General features: G+C 34.1%; 1 protein-coding gene and 1 pseudogene across 1 annotated transcript in view; both read right to left on the reverse strand.

Annotated features, from left to right (window-relative positions):
• UFL1 (UFM1 specific ligase 1) overlaps positions 1-19,434 on the reverse strand; it is a 32,658-nt gene that overhangs the window by 5,195 nt on the left and 8,029 nt on the right. Inside the window, exons 7-15 of the mRNA XM_032408218.1 lie at positions 14,816-14,874; positions 12,352-12,498; positions 10,801-10,976; positions 9,441-9,620; positions 7,561-7,681; positions 4,780-4,896; positions 1,601-1,718; positions 301-467; positions 90-220 (exon numbers count right to left, since the gene is read on the reverse strand). Coding sequence (XP_032264109.1) covers positions 90-220; positions 301-467; positions 1,601-1,718; positions 4,780-4,896; positions 7,561-7,681; positions 9,441-9,620; positions 10,801-10,976; positions 12,352-12,498; positions 14,816-14,874 — 1,216 coding nt within the window. The remainder of the gene's footprint in view (positions 1-89; positions 221-300; positions 468-1,600; positions 1,719-4,779; positions 4,897-7,560; positions 7,682-9,440; positions 9,621-10,800; positions 10,977-12,351; positions 12,499-14,815; positions 14,875-19,434) is intronic.
• LOC116634831 lies at positions 16,153-16,275 on the reverse strand (annotated as a pseudogene).

Raw genomic sequence — 19,434 nt, forward strand, 5'->3', positions numbered from 1 at the left:
CCTTCAGACTACTTCTGATGTGAGAAAATAAAATACGCTTTTATTTCAAAACATAATACATCAAGAAGGCAAGACAATCACTATCATACTTCACTTGTAATGGCTGCAGGATCATCTACTGCCATCATTAAATCCGAAGCTAAGAAGTTGAAAATGAGGTTAGTGATGTCAGTACATATTGTCTTCAGCAAGTGCTTTGTAAGAGCAGCCTGTGTATCATCTGGAAAATAAAGGTGCTTTATTAAAATGAATGTCCAGGAACAATGATGAAAATCAATGAAAAAACAGTCTTAAGTATACCTGTAAAGAACTTCAGCCCCTTTTCAAACAGCCGAATATTATTGTATAGGTTTGAAACCTCTTCTTGCAAGTCCTTGATTGTGCGCTTTCTACCAGTTCCAGAGGCAGAAGAAGTTGAAGACATGAACACTGAACGTACCACCTCGAGATAAGTTTTATTAAGAGGTCTGTGCACAAGATAAATATATTTAGTTAATTAAAACACATTGGATAAATCCATATAAGAAATTTTGCTTCTATGGAAGTAAGCCTTAAGAAAATACCTCTATATTTTTTAAACAAGATTAATTTGGGGAATAGTTCACAAGCATTTGTCCTCTAATCCTAGGACTTATAACTTAAATGCATTATTTTTCTCAGTTTTAAAGTACTCAAAATTATTGCACTAATGACAGTGAGGATAGCAGTAACAAAAGCTTCAATTCAAATTCAGTCTGAAGTAATTTTTAAAAGTTAATTTGGAGAATAGGACATAAATCTGTTCCCTATTCACAGGAATAATAAATTCTCAATTTCTAAAGTTCTATAAAAGATTTTAAAACTTTTTATGCTCAACAACTTCAGAAGAGATTATTTTAAGTAATGGCAAATGGTTAGTGGTAACTATCTTCTTACATATGAAAAATATGATTATGTACTGTATTCATACACAAAAAATACTCAGTGAAATGAAAAAAAATCTCACTACAAAAGCTATATTTCTAAATTCAAAGCTAGATGCACTGGGCTCCTGGATTGCATTTATAGATGCTTACACAATGGAACTAACTTGAGGGAAAATCATGTTAGTAATGGTCAAGTTATACACAATTTCTTTTACTTCTGTATAAAAATAAATTTAGCTTGGCTCAATTACAAGCTAGTACTGTCTAAATTTGTTCTCTGAACACAGTTTGTTACTTTATTTCTCCCTAAAAGTGCACTGTTTAACTTCTGTCAAATCTAGATAGAAAATGGTCTTTTCTTTCTTTTAGATATTACTTTTTTATGCTATGTCAGAGAGCAGCCAGTGACTGGCGTTGGTGTTTTTCTCCCACCTAGGACTGAAACATCAGTGACCGAGGATGCCTCCGCACTCTCATCTTTTATTTCCCACACTGCCTCGCCCAAAGCACTTACACGTCTGTTGAACAGAACGGCAAACAGCAAACAAAATCTGGAATTTGGTGGCTAGATTAAATTCTAAGCTTTGAAAAGAAAAGACTTAAAAGCTATGCTTTCCATGATGTTGGTGAAAATTTTATTTAATAACTCATTGAATTTCTATCATAAAACAGAAAAAATATGTTTTTATACTTACTTTATTAAGTGCTCAGCAAGTTCAGAAATAAATTCCTCAGGGGCATCTTGTACGTGTTTTCTTAAAACATCTTCAATCTCATCCTGGAACATAAAAGTGATCTCTGGCTTCTTCTTTCCTATAGCAGAAATGCACAATAGGAAAAAACAACAAAAACATAAAGCAACCTAAAAGCAAACAAGGTTCATTAACATATTTAATGGTAATTAAATTACCATTAAGATGGTAATTCATTCACGGACATTGCCAGTGTCAGATAGCAATAACCAATGAAAACAATTTTAAAAATAGGACACATAGTGGCATTTCTTTTGAGTAATAATTTTCTAACTTTATTTAATGACTGTTCTAATGTCAATCAGAAAATAATAAAGGTGATTTTCCCCCTGATCTAACTTGCATGATGTAAATAGTGGAAAATCAAAATAATCAACTGGATGGAAAAAAAAATCTTTTAAGAAAAAGATAACTTCTCTTTGTTGAACAATGTATATTGAGCAGAATTTCCTTCTTTATAAAAATGAATAGTTACTGAAAATCAAATCATCCTTATAATTTACAGAAGATCTTCAGGAAAAACCTTTATAATCATGTGAATGACAACTCCAGTAGAATTAAGCTAAAAATTATCTTTTGGGAAAGGCAAAGATGAAAAAAAACCTCATAATTTTACACTCATCATTTATTTTTCTTCTTACAAAAATAATTCTATGCCAGGAAAAATTTGTACGCAGCTACTGTAATGGAAATAATCGTTAAGTGTGGAAATGTCATGCCTCCTCACCGACTTGGATAAGCACGGGCTGCAAAGAAAGCTAACAATATTTCCATTATTAATATTGTAAAAATATAAAAGTGACTATTTCCAGCTAGATTTGATTATTGTAAAACCTTAGACATAAAAATAAAGAAACAGTAAAATAAATAAATTAAAAAATAGCTCAAAAATCGGTAAGTAAGTTGACATCACGGCTTTAGAACCGATGGACACGTTAGAACAGATCCAATATCCTTTCTTTTTGAGATCTGCTATCCATTCCTGAACTTTCACATCACATAGTTTCTGCTTTCTCTGTTTGCTTCCTGCATGCATTTTATAAGTTATTAAATTATATTTCCATCTAGTAATCTTTCACACTGAGTTGATGCTGTGTTTTAGCTGGGAACCTAATTACATCCCCCTTTTCAGAGATTATAACACAACCCCCTTTCAAAGGCACTAAAATTGTATCTTTTTAGGTAGAATGGTTTTACTACCTTTATAGCCCTTCTCCATAATCTGTGCACAAAAGGAGTATCACATGCCTCATTTAACAATTACTTAAAGCTACAGATATCAGAGAAGTATTTTATGAAATGCCCCTTCTCTCCCACCCCTAGTACATCTGGGGAATAGAGAAATTCATTTATCAATGAAAAATTAAAACCCACAGAGGACAGTCTTAATACTATTTAAAATAAGAACAGGGCTAGTAGTTTCTATGAAGATCATTTTAATTAATACTGTTTTATGCATGTTGAGAACAGTAGCTATTTTGACCTGTCTTTATTATTATTCTTCACCTAAAGTAAAGAATACGTTAAAGACAGATCTTAAGCAACGATGCTATCACTCGTACTAGCACATTAATGGCCAGAGCCGTGTCACTTGACACCTACACCTCCCAGCTCTAGCCCATACACAACGAGCTCTGTGGAAGAGGTGAAATAGAAATTTCAAATGATCATTTCAAGTTTTCTTCTCTTTTTACCGGGGAAAAAGAAAACGGAGGTATCATAGATTCATTTAGTAAATTTATTTAAAACACAATTTATAAAAGAATCATAATTTTATTTAGAAAAACTAACATGTCTCTTGCTGACTTAACAGTACCAAATGCGAACAAGTCTCCAAAAAAGAAGATGCATATGCTTAATTCTCCCCCTTAGATAGAAGCCACCAACCAATTAGATGTTACCATAAAACTTAAATACGCATAAACTCAATGTTTCCTACTTGAATATGCAGAAACCCACTTTTAATAAAATATTGTAATTTGTTTTGTAGGGCAGTGGGAAACCATAAAAATGACTATGCAAGTTGAAACTGTGCAAGGTGTTCTTAACAAACAATGGGAAAACTTATGACTATTCTGTGATTTTTTAAAAAATGTCTGTGAAAACATTAAGAGCTCTTACTGTTGGTTATAAATGTAAAGGGAAATGAAAAAGAAAACGAATACTTAAAATTTAGTATACTGTAATTTAGCTCATCAGAAACACTGGGCAACAAAGTATTTTATTTCTTTGTAAAAAATTTATCAAAAATAGTCTGAACAGCGCTTGCCTTCTTCTCAGGCTGTAACTTACAATACAGAGCAACATCTTTTCTATGCCTTGGCAAGTTGTCATTCTCCGTTTTTAACTCTGGATCAGCTCACAGCATTTTATCCTTTGCCCTTTCAATGTTGTGAAACATCTCTGGGAATTCCTTTAATATGAAGTTTTCTGCCAAGTACACATCCTCTAGGACATTTTCATCCTCTCCGTCACGACCACTTTCCCCGTTTGGTCAAGTGCCTCTGCCAAGCTCCTGTGGCCGCACACCTAGTCTCCTGAACAGTGGCAATGCCAACATGCCCACAGTCAGCTAGTTCTGCCCGAACACCATTTATTCTTGATTCATATTTTACTTCCAGTGCTATCACTTTTCATTTCTTGGCTGCATTTTCATCTTTGTTGGCCAGTTCCCTTTTGATTATCCATTTTGCAAAATGTCATAGGGATTCATCACTGGGAGACAAGGAGGCAACATAACTACATGGTTTGTTGTCTGGGCATAAAGTGAAGAAGAGACGCACAGGGATCAATCACTGACAGACTTTGAAACAAGTGATGTGACTGTCATAGCTCATGATGCACATATATTATTTATGTGCTGATCAATGGCCTGAGGAGCCAGCAGCATTGCCTGTACTTTATACAAGTACTCATTGTTAATACACCCTGGTAACTAGAATATGAACCGTGTTGATGGGGGGCTGGTGTCATCAACTAAGCCGTGGTAACTGAAATTCGTGTGCAAAACTGTGCAAAGCAAGGACTTCTTGCAGAAGCATATACATCTAATGGTCTACATCTTAAGAAAATGTTTGCAAAATGACACACTCTCAAAGGAAAAGTAAATTAAAGCTACACACCAGTGTGAGATGACTCATCATCACTATCCTCTTCTTTTCTTCCTTTCTTCTTGATTTTTTTAATTTTGTACTCCCTGGCATTGCCACCACCACCTCCTCTCACACTTCCACTGCCCTCTGGTGGGAAATGACATTAGTTAGTATCAGCTAACTGGAGATTTTTAGAAAATGATGACACTATATTGTCATATTTAACTTTACAGCAGAACAATAAAAGCCAAATAATTAAACTTTTAGCTGCTATTTAAGGTGGGAGTTTTTTTTATTACAACAGAAGTTTTGTAATTCAGTCAATAAAAACTTAATAAAATGTGAAACCTCTTGAATTTGAGCAACTCACGTAGATACCTTACCTGCTCTAAAGGCAGGCTCTTCAACAGTCTCTTCTTCCTTCACTAAGGATACCTCTTTTCTATAGCTTTGTCTGACTTTGTCTTGGCCAAACCCATTCCTTTACTGCTTCTTCTACCTTCCCCAGAAGAAATGTGCCCTCATTTGCTCATCTCTGTTACTACAGCCTCATTAATATCCCCTATTACAGTACTTCACAAGTTTAATTACCCTTGGTTTAGTCCCTTTGGTTGAAAGATTATGTTTATAGGAGACATCCTGAGTCTCCCACCACCCAACGAGACAATGAACTTCTTGAAAACAGGGAGCATGTCTCACTAATGTTTGTATCCTTGGGGTTAAAGCGATGCTTGACACATTAAAAGGAGCTTGATAAATGCTGACCATGAATATTAAGTTGGATGAGTAGAAAAATATAGTTATCAATCACCTATTGGCTAAAGAAAGACTAAAAAAATACAAATTATGAGACAAACTAAAACACTGTAAATAAAAGTAATGTTGTTGAGATATTTCTCTGCTTTACATATTTACATTTAAAGTATCCATTCAACAAAATAGAATACTTATCTAATAATGGGATTGAAACACTGAAAAATATTGAAAATATATTTCTTCATAAAAGATTAATTTTCCATAAAGTAAATTGACATACAAACTACAGATTTTTTTAAGTTCTAAGTACAATTCCTTTAAATTTCATCATGTCCTATAATTGTAAGTTCTATTAATTTATTTTCCCTTGCTTTTATGATAGAAAAAACAATTCTCTGGGTGATAGACATTGGGGAGGGTATGTGCTATGGTGAGTGCTGTGAATTGTGTAAGACTGTTGAATCACAGACCTGTACCTCTGAAACAAATAATACATTGTATGTTTTAAAAAAAAAAAAAGAAGATAGCAGGAATGAAGGGGGGAAAATTGGAGGGGGAGACGAACCATGAGAGACTATGGACTCTGAGAAACAAACTGAGGGTTCTAGAGGGGAGGGGGTGGGGGGATGGGTCAGTCTGGTGATGGGTACTAAAGAGGGCACATACTGCACGGAGCACTGGGTGTTATACGCAGACAATGAATCATGGAACACTACATCAAAAACTAATGATGTAATGTATGGTGATTAACATAACATGATAAAAAAAGATAACCTTGGAAATAAAAAAAAAGAAAAATACAATTCTCTCAAAATCATACATTTGGCAATAAATTTCTTAGAGGGAAGAAGACATTTAAATCTGACATTATTCCATGCACTATATCTAAACTATTATGATATGACAGTACTATCCTTGAGATGATGACCAGATGACTCTGAATTTTTAGAAGGAAATAAAACAGACTAGCTATTCTGACATAAGTGCAACCAACTGATTAAGGTGAATTTATAAGCATATCTTCAAATAATATGATAAAATATGCATGGCTGTGAATACTACCATGATTTATTAGAGTATGGTTTTCCCAGAAAAATACAGAGAAATTTCAAAGTATCAAAATTGAAAGATATTTTAGAAAAAGGTTTTTGAAGAGGAAAGAAACAATCTCAAAAAAAACAGAGTGAATTCCCACAACAAAAATGAAGTTTTTATAACACATCTTCAATACAGGTATATTAATGAAACATGTTGAATATCTAGTTTCTTTAACTCTGATGTAGGACTAATAAAATCGTTCCTACTATAAAAAGTATGGAAAACACATGTTAATTTCCAAATGCAAGTTACTAGTATACGAGTGCTACCTAGAATAATTTCCAGTGATTCTTAATTAAAAAAAAAAACAAAAAAAACAGAAATGAGATCTCCTTGGGAAATTCATTCATTCAATAAATAATTTATAGAACATCTAAACTACACCAACAAGTGCTCTAAGGACTAGGGAAGCAATAAACGAGATGGACAAGGTTTCCAAACAATAAAACACAAGACAGTGATAAAAGCGATACAAAAAAGACTGGAAGATAATATGATGGAGAGTGACCATGTCTACCATTCCAGGTGGTGAGGGAGGCCTCTCTGAGGAACTGACTTGAGCTCTGAATTAGAAGAAGAAATCTGTTACCTGAAGTTCGAGAGAGAACATTCAGGGAGAGGGAATAGCTAATGCAAAGGCTTTCAGGCAAACACAAACTTGCCAAATCTGAGAATCAAAAAAAAAAAAAGGCTACTGGGGCTGGAACATAGACGGTGAGGGGGCAAACAATGGGACACGGGCCAGGTCATGAAATTAACTTAGTTCTCACAAAATAAAAAAAGAATAAGTAACCACTAATATTTCCATTTTCATAATAAATTTAATTCATTAAGAAAAGATTTGACTAATATTAACAGTTGAAGATAAATCCCCTTCAAAGGGCCTAATAAATGTAGAGTTCATTGCAACAAATAAAACTCATCTTTGAATCTTCTTGGTTAATAATAATTTATTACCTGTTGCTTTTCTCCTTCGTTCATCTTTTTTATCCTTTTTACTTGTATTAATGCTTTCTAAAATGGAGACCTGTTTCAGATCATCTTCAGTGATTAAATGAACAGGATTATTTTTCATTTCCTGAAATAAAACATGTTTTTGGTAAGCAAAAATATATGGCATTACAGAAAACATAAAATAAAAGTTATTTACATACTCAATTATTATTACTCATCCTAATTATTCTTGTTCGATCTCATTGCTAAGAAGAACTATAGAGCCTGGTCCAACAGTTGCCACTCTGAAACTATTTCTCCTTGCCAAAGATCAGTCTCTTCCCTTGCTGTTCTTAACTTTTTGATTCTGTGATCAAATAATGAAAAATTCTATCCGGTCCCTGAAAAACTGATCACACATCAGATGCAACCTCTTCAGCTGATTTGGCTTCTTTTAACCACTGCTTACTAGGTGACCTTGCTCTTCTTCTTTTTGAGGCTTCCAAGTCCAGTGCCACTTGGTTACCTGAGATTAACAAAATCTCCATCCCTCACCCTAACAGAACGACCATGTAGGATGAGTTGGCACACTTAAATCATATAAACTGTTTTTCCTCTGGACTCATTCCTGATCTCTGCTTTTTAAAAATTTATGTTTTTAAAAAAAACATAAAAAATTATGTTTTCTGAACTATTTCCATGTTCAGAAACTGTTTTTTCAACATGGGACAGGGTTCTAAATCTGTACTGACAAAAGCACATTTTCATGTTAAAAATGGCATTTCCCTTTTGGTTTCCTGAAGAAAAATGTTTAGAATGTTGACAGTTCAAACAACAGAATCACCTTCTTTTCCCTCAAATTATTTTTGTAGTTGCAGGGAGGAGCACAAAGAAATAAAAATTGATGACCATGTTTTTATTTTAGTGTAAATAAATAATGTAGCCATTTAGTGACTTGGAGCTAATATGTGCTAGACATTTTGTATACATCCAACCTTTATTTAAATTTATCTTTAGAAAGGAGGCATCATCACCCTTTCTTTGAAGATGTGGAAACTGGAGATCTATTTGTCCAAAGTCAAAGAGAGTAAAAAAGTTGAGACTGGAACTCAGGTGTACTGGTATCAATCCTATGTATTTTTACTCTTCTCTGCTGCCTGGCAGGCAAGACATAGAAAATTATCTCTCTCTTTTTTTAAACTATTAAAGAGCTTAAAAGGAATAGAGAGGAATACAAATTACTTACATACTTAATAAGTTCTCACAGATTTATTAACAGTCTAAGATAAATGTGCTTGTTCCACCTATCCGTGAGCAGGCTTTATAAGTAGATGGGGCTGCTAACTAGAAATATGAATTAAATTTAGGTCATTAAAGCAGGCCTGGCAGGACCTCTGCTTCTAGACACTTTGACAGCATTTGTTCTGAGGAGCTAATCAATTTCTGATAGTAACAGTTTCTTTCCTCAGTAAGTTATCCCATTTCTGCATCCCAAATAGGTAAAATTAATACAGCGCTACCTGATTTAGTAAATATATAGTGTAGTGATTGATTGATATACTGTATATTTATGCCTATAATCCACAGATACCATTTTTGTGGATTTTAATGTTGGACTAATACCTTTAGGTGACTTAACTGTGAAGTGCATAATTTCATTTATATGATTTCAATTTATAAAATCAGCTCCCTAAGTTATAACTTATATGTCCTGATGGGAGTGAAGAAGGGGAAAAACAAATCAAGAAGAAAAAGACAGGAATGATGCATTAAAGGAAAATGATGCATGAAACACAGTGTTCACTTTTGGGTATATGCTGCATACTCCATTTTTCAAAAGATGTCAGATGATTCTAATGTGAAAATCCTGTTAAGATTAGTAAAGGAAAGGAAATCTGGCATACCTTTTCAGCTTTCTGGTGCATCAGTTCACTGAAGTGTTCTGTGCAGTTATTTATGAATTTTTCACTGACTACAACAGTGTCGCTAAAGACTACAGCTGAAGCTTGCTTGCTGAATGCTCTCATCACCTGTTGAAGCAACATGGCAGCATCTTCAACTGATAAAGAACTGGGTAACAGAGGCTAGAATCAGAAACAAAATGAAAACAAGTATAAATACAGTATCATAGAGGCAAACCATTTTTTACACATATATGCCCTCCCTAAGTGATCTCATTAAGTCCAGTGGCCTTCAGAACCATCTCTATGCTGATAACCTCCCAAATTATATTTCTGCTTTCATCATCACTCTGAGCTCTGGAGTCATATGCCCACTGCCTCCCTAACATCTCTGCTCTTATGCCCAATAGGCATCTCAAATTCCACATGTCCAGAACAACACTGATTGCAGCCGCCTACCCCCCAACACCTAGGTCCCACCCACCCTTCTCCATTGTTCCCCCCATCTCAATTAATGGTACTGTTCTCCATGCAGTTGATCAGGCCCCAAACCTACATGTCACACTCAATTCCTCTCATAAACCCACAAACAAACCACCATCAAGTCCTGACAACTTTACCTCCAAAATAGATTTCTTAGCTCTTTGGACTATCTGAAATTACCATTTTCATTAACTATCTCCACCTAGGAAACTTGTGTGGGCACCACATTCCCAGCAAGTAAAATGGTTCCTGGCACACAGATGGTACTTAAATTTGTTGAATGAATAAATGAACACCGAAATCTGGAGCCTCTGGAAACTTGTGTATCCAAAACAAGTAATTTTCTACTTTGCCCTGACTAGTAAATAATGGAATGGCCACTTGTTTCTTTCTCTTCACCTACACTTATCTCTTTGGCATAATAAAGGCAGGTCAATACTGAACACTGAAGTAAAACACTACCAGGGCTAAAGCAGCTCATGTTAATACATGAGCAGAGGTCAATGAATGGATAAGGGATACACAAATACTATATAACGCCTGATGCCAGTAAAGTTGTAAATGCTTGGATAAGATTGTGAGAAATCTCATCAATTTCAATGGCAGGCCTGAAAAGAGTGTTACATTGTTTGCTTATTTGTTTGGAGATTTATGGAATTCTGGATGTTGACTATCCATATATAAAAGGTCATTCTACCTCAAAAGCTATAAAGTCTCTAAGCATAATTAAGATTGTTTTTGCTATAACACTGACCACTAGAATTTGGCTACAAAGCCAAGACCACCTTTATGTATCCTAATACTTAAAATGACCACATACTAGTGAGTATCAGTGGTCATTGGTTTAAAGAAAAATTGACAAGAAGAAGATAAAACATACTGCAATATCAACCCATGTTCCAGAGCTGATGGCTTCCTCTACTGATGCTTCCACCTGATCCACAAGTCCTTGACCAACACAAGCTGCTTTCAAAAACAAGAGCTGTGTAGTCTTATATCTTTTCTTTATGTAGCTCACAGCATCTGGGATTCCAAGTCTGGATAAAGCATCAAATTCTAGAAATATATCACAAACAGAAATGGAATAGAATACATTGGAACAGAATTGTCAATCATTCATATCTTTTAGAAGTCTTAGAAAAATTAAGTTCTACCAACATCTGTTCTTTGTGAATGCACTTTTTTGTTTTGTTTTGTTTTAAAGAATAAAGCAGAGAAATGTACCACAGCCTACTTCCTGTTAGGCGGCTCGGCTGGCTACCTTACCAAATTTTTATTACTAAACATAGCTGTAGAAAAATTAGTTCAAATGCTTCCTCAATCCCAGCTATGTCACACCCTCCTTAATTGAGGGGTCAAAGGGAAACATGAGAACTATAGATCAAAAAAGGAGAAACAGGAGTTAAGGAGAATATAATAATTTATAAGTAAAGAAACAAAAACTGGAATTTATTTTGCTTATTACCGTTAACTAAAGGTATCAGACAACTCAAGACAAAGTAATTCCCTAGTCTAATTTAAACTAGACTTAGCATATAAACTAGACTTAGCATATAAACAAAAGTGAAAAAAAAAAAAAAAGACTTAAACTTACAGCCATTAAAGTTACTGGAGAGAAGTATTGTATGCTCTGCCCCCAAATAATCATATTTAAGAAAATTAATTATAATGAAGTTCTAATCCAAGTCCATGGCTGAAGAAACTGAAAAGTACATTACAGAAAGCCAAGAAAACATAAGCGAAACCCAGTATTCTAGCATAGATTTAAACTGTTTGAACATTAATATCTTATGGGTTTATTACTGAGAAAGCAACTGATCTCTTACATGATTTGACCTGGGTTATGAAACTGATCAAACTAAGTGAGCTCATGTACATACATAATATATATGTTACACATATGCATATATATTTGCTAACTGTTTTAATGATTAAATTCAGTCAATCTACTTTACCCAAATGACAGAACCTCAGAAACAGAAGTTAGAATAGCTTCAGGTTTTCTGAAGAAGTGGATGACTAATAAAAATGCACATTGTAAAGCTGATAGCCAAAATAAAGTATTTGAAGATTATGTATCTGAATAACTGGGCAACTTCATAAAATATAAGATATAATAAATAAAATTACTTTTCATGACTTAAAATATACCTGAAGTTGTAATAGTATCATATCACTGGAAGACTGGTAACAATCAATACCAGATTTTGGCCTTTCTACATTACAACTGTTCAATAACTATGAAATTAAACTCAGTTGCAAAACCAACAAAAATCTGTAATTTGGCTACTTTTACACTCAAAGAGAACCATTAAAAGCTGCTGTCAATAGCAGAGCATGTGTGTACTCCCAGCACTAATACAATAGTTTCTAAGAATGTGTGCAGTATTAGAAAGAAGTTTTAGTTTCAAAGACAAAAAGAAATAGTTACCTAGATAGCCATTCTGCCTGAAAAAGGAATCCACCCAAGTACTCTGTGTTCTGGAGTAAATGTCAGGGACAAACACTGCCTTATCCTGTCTCCCACCAACCACAGTGCCTCGTAAACGTCCACTATTAACGAGTTCCTCAAGCACAGCTTAAAACAAAACCAAACAAATACAAATAAATTAGAGCAGGTATAAATGTCAAAAAGTAAAATACTATTTCACAATTTAGTTATTCTTACCCTTTAAAAAAGCAATTTAAAGTTTAAATTGCATAAATGAAGACGTTATATTTTAGACAAAACTTTCCACTTATGAGAATATTCAGGTCACAAATTTAGGAAATTCTGGCAACTAGCTAAAAGTGCTGAACTTGTAACTGGTTAACATTAACATTTAATATTTTAGTTAGAGTAATTTGGGGAAAAAAAACCTTGCCATTATTTATTTTATGATATGTTTGAAAGTGGATGACTAAACACTTGGAGAATAGATAATATGCAATCAGTAAGTGTTTCCAAGTTCAAGTTTCTCATATTTAGAAAACTTAAGACACCTGGCTCACATTAGAGTCAATTGTGTGAAATAAAGCCATGAAAATTTTTAAAAGTTATTATATTTCTACTGTTTTTTTATGTTATTACATTTCTACTGTTTAAATTGCAGCACATGAAAGAGAAGTATAATGCTGTGGTTAAGAGGATGGATCTGGATCTAGACACCCTTTATGTCCAAATCTCAACTCTGTCACCTACTTGCTGACAAAAACTGGGCAAGTTATTTTACTTATGCTTCCACTTTCTCAGCCATGAAACAGGGATAATAGTAAGTGTCTCCAAGAATTGTGGTATTCAAGTAAATTGCTCAGAACAGTAGCTGGCATATAATAAGCACTCAGCAAATGTTAACTAAATATCACCACCACCACCACCACCAGCATCATCATTAATCACTATCATCATCATCAAAAGACTGATGCCAGTCTGAGAACTGGATAGTACTGCCATTAACATAAAATATACGCTTTTTATTTAAACCATAACATTTAACTAAACATTTTATCGTTTAAATATCAAAATCCCCTGAAAAAGACAAAGCAGATAGGAAGGAGTTATTTCTAAGCAAATCAGAAAGCACAGTCAAAAGATGACTGGCAAAGAAACGTTTATGAAAATTAGTCTTTATCAGAAATAAAAATTAGCTTGCAAGATTTCGCTGCTGAGTAAATTAGGATACATTAGAAAAGTCTAGATTTTTCAACAGACTGCAACACATAATTTTAAATTTTGTGGCTGTACAACATAAATCCATGCTAAATTAAGATAAAAGTTATCAAGTTATCAATTATTACTTGAAGAACTTTACATGAAATCCCACCAATCTCCAATTAGTAGATTCCAATATATGTCATATTTTTAATTTTAAATTTATTAAACAAAAAATCCAAATTTAACTGCATATTTTGAAAAATACAGTGAATTAAAACGAACTTTTGGTTTTATACATGAATTTCTTTTCCAGCCTTCATTTTAATTCTATTTGCACAGATATCTGAGCCAAAAGATTAAGTCATTGTTTTTATTTATTTATTTTTAAAAGATTTTATTTATTTATTTGAGAGAGAGAAAGAGCACAAGAGGGGGTAGAGTCAGAGGGAGAAGCAGATTCCCTGCCGAGCAGGGAGCCCGATGTGCGACTCAATCCCAGAACTCCGGGATCATGACCTGAGCCGAAGGCAGTCTCTTAACCAACTGAGCCACCCAGGCGCCCTAAGTCATTGTTTTTAAAAATTATTCCAGCAAGACTTTAAAAAACCCCTCAAAACCTGGTAAGAGCTTCACAAACACACACATAACATAGGTTATGAACCAAGATTATTTTGGAGATATTACAATGCTGTTTGAATGCTAAAAACATATTTTTACTAGTATTATCCTCTTTGTAAAATTTTATTTCTTAAAATATTTTATTTATTTATTTATTTATTAAGTAAGCTCTATGCTCAATGTGGGGCTTGAACTCATGACCCTGAAATCAAGAGTCGCATGCTCCACTGACTGAGTCAGGCTGGCACCTCTAAAAATTTTTTAGACAAACACTGTTTACTTTCATGTTAGAAAATGTAGCAAGAATCTGTAAGAAACAAAGTGAAAATTATTCTTTAATCCTACAATTTTAAATCTCTCTCTATAAATATATATGCATAGCAGTATTTTACACACACACACACACACACACACACAGTTTGTTTTTCATTCTACTCCTTTGGGAGTAGCCAACACTAAATGTTTGGTGGATATAACAGATAGATATATACATGAAAATTGGTATAGGGAAACCTTTCAACTAGAAATATTTTAGTTATGTAAGTTTTAAGGTTAAAAGAAGTCAAAACATGAAAAATTAGTAAGTTTCACAATAGTCTATTCAGCAGCTAATTAAGTGACATATAATTTAAAGCAAACTCACAGTAAAGCAGCTGCTCTTGAAATCCATATTTTGAAATGAGAGAATTTACTGCTGTAGGCCTTTATGGAAAGAAATAAAAAGATCTTATTCATTCTAGAGTTACACATATTTATGAATTATAAAAATAACTAGGATAACTAGTTTATGAAAAACACCATTTAAAAGAAAAAAAAATGAAGGCAAAAATAATACCAGATTTTACATCCTTAATCAGAATTACACTACTGAAATTCCAGGGGAATTGATTTGTATCCACAATCCAGGAACAATTCACTTTCTCACCAATTTCCACCTCAGATTTAATGATACCTGATCTGCTTTTATTTTATGTTCGTTTTGCTTCATTCTATTCTTTCTCTCTGGGAGGCTCTTTCTCCACCTAAGAAGAGCCAAGTGAATGTTATCTGATTCTGTTTTTGAAGAAAAGTGAAATCACACATGTAGTGAAAGGAATCTGGAATGATATACTCCCAGATTAGGTAGATGACTGGGAGGGATCCACTTAAAATGCTCCTTTTTGTTTAGCACTATTTTCTGTAATGACTGTGTTTCTTAAAAAAAAAAAAAAAAAAAAAAAGCTCTAATGAGGTATAATTTACATACAATTCAAGCATCTTAATAAATTTATAAAGTTGAGGAACCATCACTATAGCTCTCAAGTCTAGAATGTTTCCATCACCTAAAAAATTCCTTCACAGATGTTTGTAGTCAATTCCTGCTTCCATCCCTTGTCCTAGAGAACCACTGATCTGCTTTCTGCCTCTATAAATTTGCCTTTCTAGAAATTTCATATAAATAGAATCAATATATGTCTCTTATGTCTGGCTTTTTTCACTTAGCATCATTTTGAGGTTCATGCATGATGAAGCATGAATCGGTATTTACTCCTTTCTATTGCTGAATAGCATTTCACTGTATGGAGATACCACATTTTTTATTCATTCATCACTTGATGAACATTTGGACTGTTTCCAGTTTGGGGCTATTATAAATAATGCTGCATGAACATTTGTGTACATGTCTTTGTGTGGACATATCTCTTTATCTCTTTTGGGTAGATCCCTGTGAATGCTTTTCTTTTATAATTATCTTTTTTTTTTTAAGTAAGGGAAATTATAAAGAAAACACAGACTTCCTTTTTATGACTATATATTTTTTCCCTATTCATTTTAAGCCAATTATGCCTGTTTTCTGGTTTGGGTTTAGTCTATGTTTTTATTTTTATGCATATACCTAAGAGACTTTTAAGTTATTCCAAGTACTCAATTCTCTGTTGATTATTTAAGATGTTATGAATTTTCTCTATGACAAACTTGGGAGAGCAGAAACATTTGTCTGAATATGAATTGATATTTAAAACACCTGTGTTTGGGAATTTTGGCTAAATTATTATTTTCAATTAGCAATAATCACGCCTCGGACAAACCTCATTGGCTACGATACTGCCATTGCACAAATTATTATTTTTATCAAATTCTAATGTAGATTATTTGTTTTTTTTTTTATTAAATTAATTTATCCTAGTGTTTCAGCTAAATTATCTAGAGCCCCCAAACCAATAAGGTCCATTTAAGTGCTTGGTGAAGTTTGCTCTCTGTTTCTCTTATAATTATTACAATCTTCTCAAGTTCTATTTTTTGTTTTCTGTTCCCTTCTACCTGAACACATTTTTGAAGGACTTTATCTTAAAATTTCTGCATGCATAACTTAATTTGGGTTTTCAGTAAATATTTAATTGAACTGCACAAAATTTCTAGCTTTTTTTTGTATAATAAAACTTAGCTGTTGAATTTTTATTTCAATTTGGAATACAATGTAGTTTAGTATACCTATATATCTCACTGTTCTATTTCCTGATCTTCTTTCTGGCTACCTATAACAACAATATAAACTCTTTTAAAATCAGAGATGCAGGTGTTTTCTCTGAAGTTAGACCAGAAAAGTGGGGGCGGGGGGGTTCCTTATATTTAAAAGACAAATATGATGATATGGTACATTAAATGAAACTATCTGGGAGTCACACAGCCTAGCAACATCTTTTGAGGCTCAGAATTTGTTTTGCCCTCATGCTTTTTTTTTTTTTTTTACAGTATTGCTATTTTATGCTAAATTAGGTGCTGAGCATATGCATAATACCTCTACACAGAGAAACTCAGGGCTACTGTGAGTCAGAAAAAATATTATTTGCTGAACCTGATGATAACTACACTCACCGCAATAGTCAAAGAAAAAAAACTGTCAATAGAAAAACATATTTTGTTTTTATTTTTTGACCAAGTAATAAAAATACAAAAAATACAAAATAAATATAGTACAAAAAGTACAAAAAAAATACAAATAAAAATACAAAAAGGTACAAAACTGAATCCCCCTTCATTCTTATCACTCAGCTACCCAGTTCTCCCAGAAACAACAACTGCAACCAGTTTCTTGTGTTAGGAGGGCGCAGGCTGTCAGAGCCGATGTGGAGAAAGGAGGGCATCCACATGGGAAAGAGAGCTGCAGCAGCAACGGGAAACACTCAAGGGGAATCACTCAAATAAGTAAATTTAACTGACCCTTGAACAACGTGGATTTGAATTGCACGGGTCCAATTTACATGAGTTTTTTTTAACGATTTATTTATTCGTTTGAGAGAAAGAGTGAGAGAGCACATGAGCACAGGCTAGAGGGGCAGAGGGAGAGGGAGAGAAAGTCCAAGCTGACTCGTGCCGAGCGTGGGGCCTGACACGGGGCTCAATCTCAGGACCCTGAGATCATGACCTGAGCTGAAACCAAGAGTAGGATGCTTAACCAACTGTGCCACTTAGGCCCCCATACGTAGATATTTAAAAAATATATATAGTACAGCACTGTAAATGTATTTTCTCTTTCTTATGATAATCTTGGTTTTTTTTTAAAAGATTTATTTATTTGAGAGACAGAGAGAGAGCACAAGTGGGGAGGATGAGCAGAGGGAGAGGGAGAAGCAGACTCCCTGCTGAGAGGGAGCCCAGCGCGGGGCTGGATCCCAGGACCCCAGGATCATGACCTGAACAGATGCTTAACTGACTGAGCCACCCAGGCGCCCCATCTTTCTTATGATATTCTTAATATTTTCTTTTCTCTAGCTTATTTTAAGGAAATGGTATATAATTCATATAACATGCAAAAGATGCGTGTTACTTGATTATTTGTCACTGGTAAGGCTTCTGGTAAACAGTAGGCTGTTAGTAGTTAAGTTTTGCGGGAGTCAAAAGTTATTTTCAGATTTTCAACTGCGGTGTGGGGGTTGGTGCCCCAACCTCTGTGTTGTTCAAGGGTCAACAGTATATTAAGGATAATGGGAACTAGGTTTCTCAGGGTCAGAGAAGGGAGCTGCAAATATGGAAAAGGAGAAAACTAGGACAAAACTAACTGGGCGCTTGGATGGGAACTGGAAGTATCAGTGTGAACTCATGGTTTCTGATAAACATAAAAATACAAAAATATAGATAAAAAGAGGGGTGGATACACATGTGTCTGTGTATCCCCTAACTTGTCTGCTGAGAGGCTTGGGAGCAGTGATGACCAAACAGCAATAAGCAATTTAGTGTCCAGATCTTGGTTTCTAAATAGTATACTCGACTAAAAAGAACCAGGCAGGGTTCCTTGGGGAAATGGCTGATTCCAGGTTTGGGAGAAGAAAAGTATGAACTGAGCTTACAACTTCTTGTACCAGAAAGAAGAGAAGTGCTCCAAGAATGATGGGGTCATATTAAAAGGACACAGAAACCAGCCTGAAGGGTGGGCCAATAGCTAAATCAGAGCCAATTTAAAAATATCTAAATAATGATAATAATAGATTTTAATCCAATGGATAAAATAGGGAGCCATGAGTCCATACTGATTTAAATAAATGAATAAACTTAAAGTTTGATAAAAAACAGGGTAACTTACAAGATCTCAAATTGCCCTCCCCACAAATACTTAATTATAAAGGAAAAACAAGTAGCTTTATGACAAGCCTAACAGATACCTCCTTATTAAGAAGTTATAATGCACACCATCAGTAACTAGAAAATCTAAACTGTATACCCCTGCTAGGATTCAATGACAAGAACACAGAATCACTTTGGTTACATTCCTGTCAAAGATGCATAACCTGAACATCAGCATGAAAAAATAGCAGACAAGCAAAATTGAACATTTTACAAAATAACTGGCCTGTGGTATTCAAAAGTGTCAAGGTCATGAAAGTAAAAAAAGACCAAGTAAGTGTTCCAGATTGAAGGTGACTAAGGAGACATGACAATTAAATGCAATATGTGATTCTGAACTGGGCCCTTTTACCGTAAAGGACATTACTGGAAAACTGGTAAAACATGAATGAGATCTGAGGACTAGATGGCAGGAATACATCAATGTCAATATTTTGACATTTGTATTATAGTTATGTGATTATATAGGACAATGCCCTTGTTTGTAGGACACAGACTAATGTATCTGTGGTGATGGGATACTATGCTAGGAACTTCCTCTCAAATGGACAGAAAAAAAAGGTTCTCTTGCAATTTTTCTGTAATTGTGAGATGACTTAAAAAAAAAAAAAAAAAAGGAAAAAAAATGGTTGCACTAACTAGCAAGCTTTCTCCTCTAAC

The sequence above is a fragment of the Phoca vitulina genome, unplaced genomic scaffold (genome assembly GCF_004348235.1).
Source record: "Phoca vitulina isolate PV1807 unplaced genomic scaffold, GSC_HSeal_1.0 scaffold9, whole genome shotgun sequence".
NCBI classification, from domain to species: domain Eukaryota; kingdom Metazoa; phylum Chordata; class Mammalia; order Carnivora; family Phocidae; genus Phoca; species Phoca vitulina.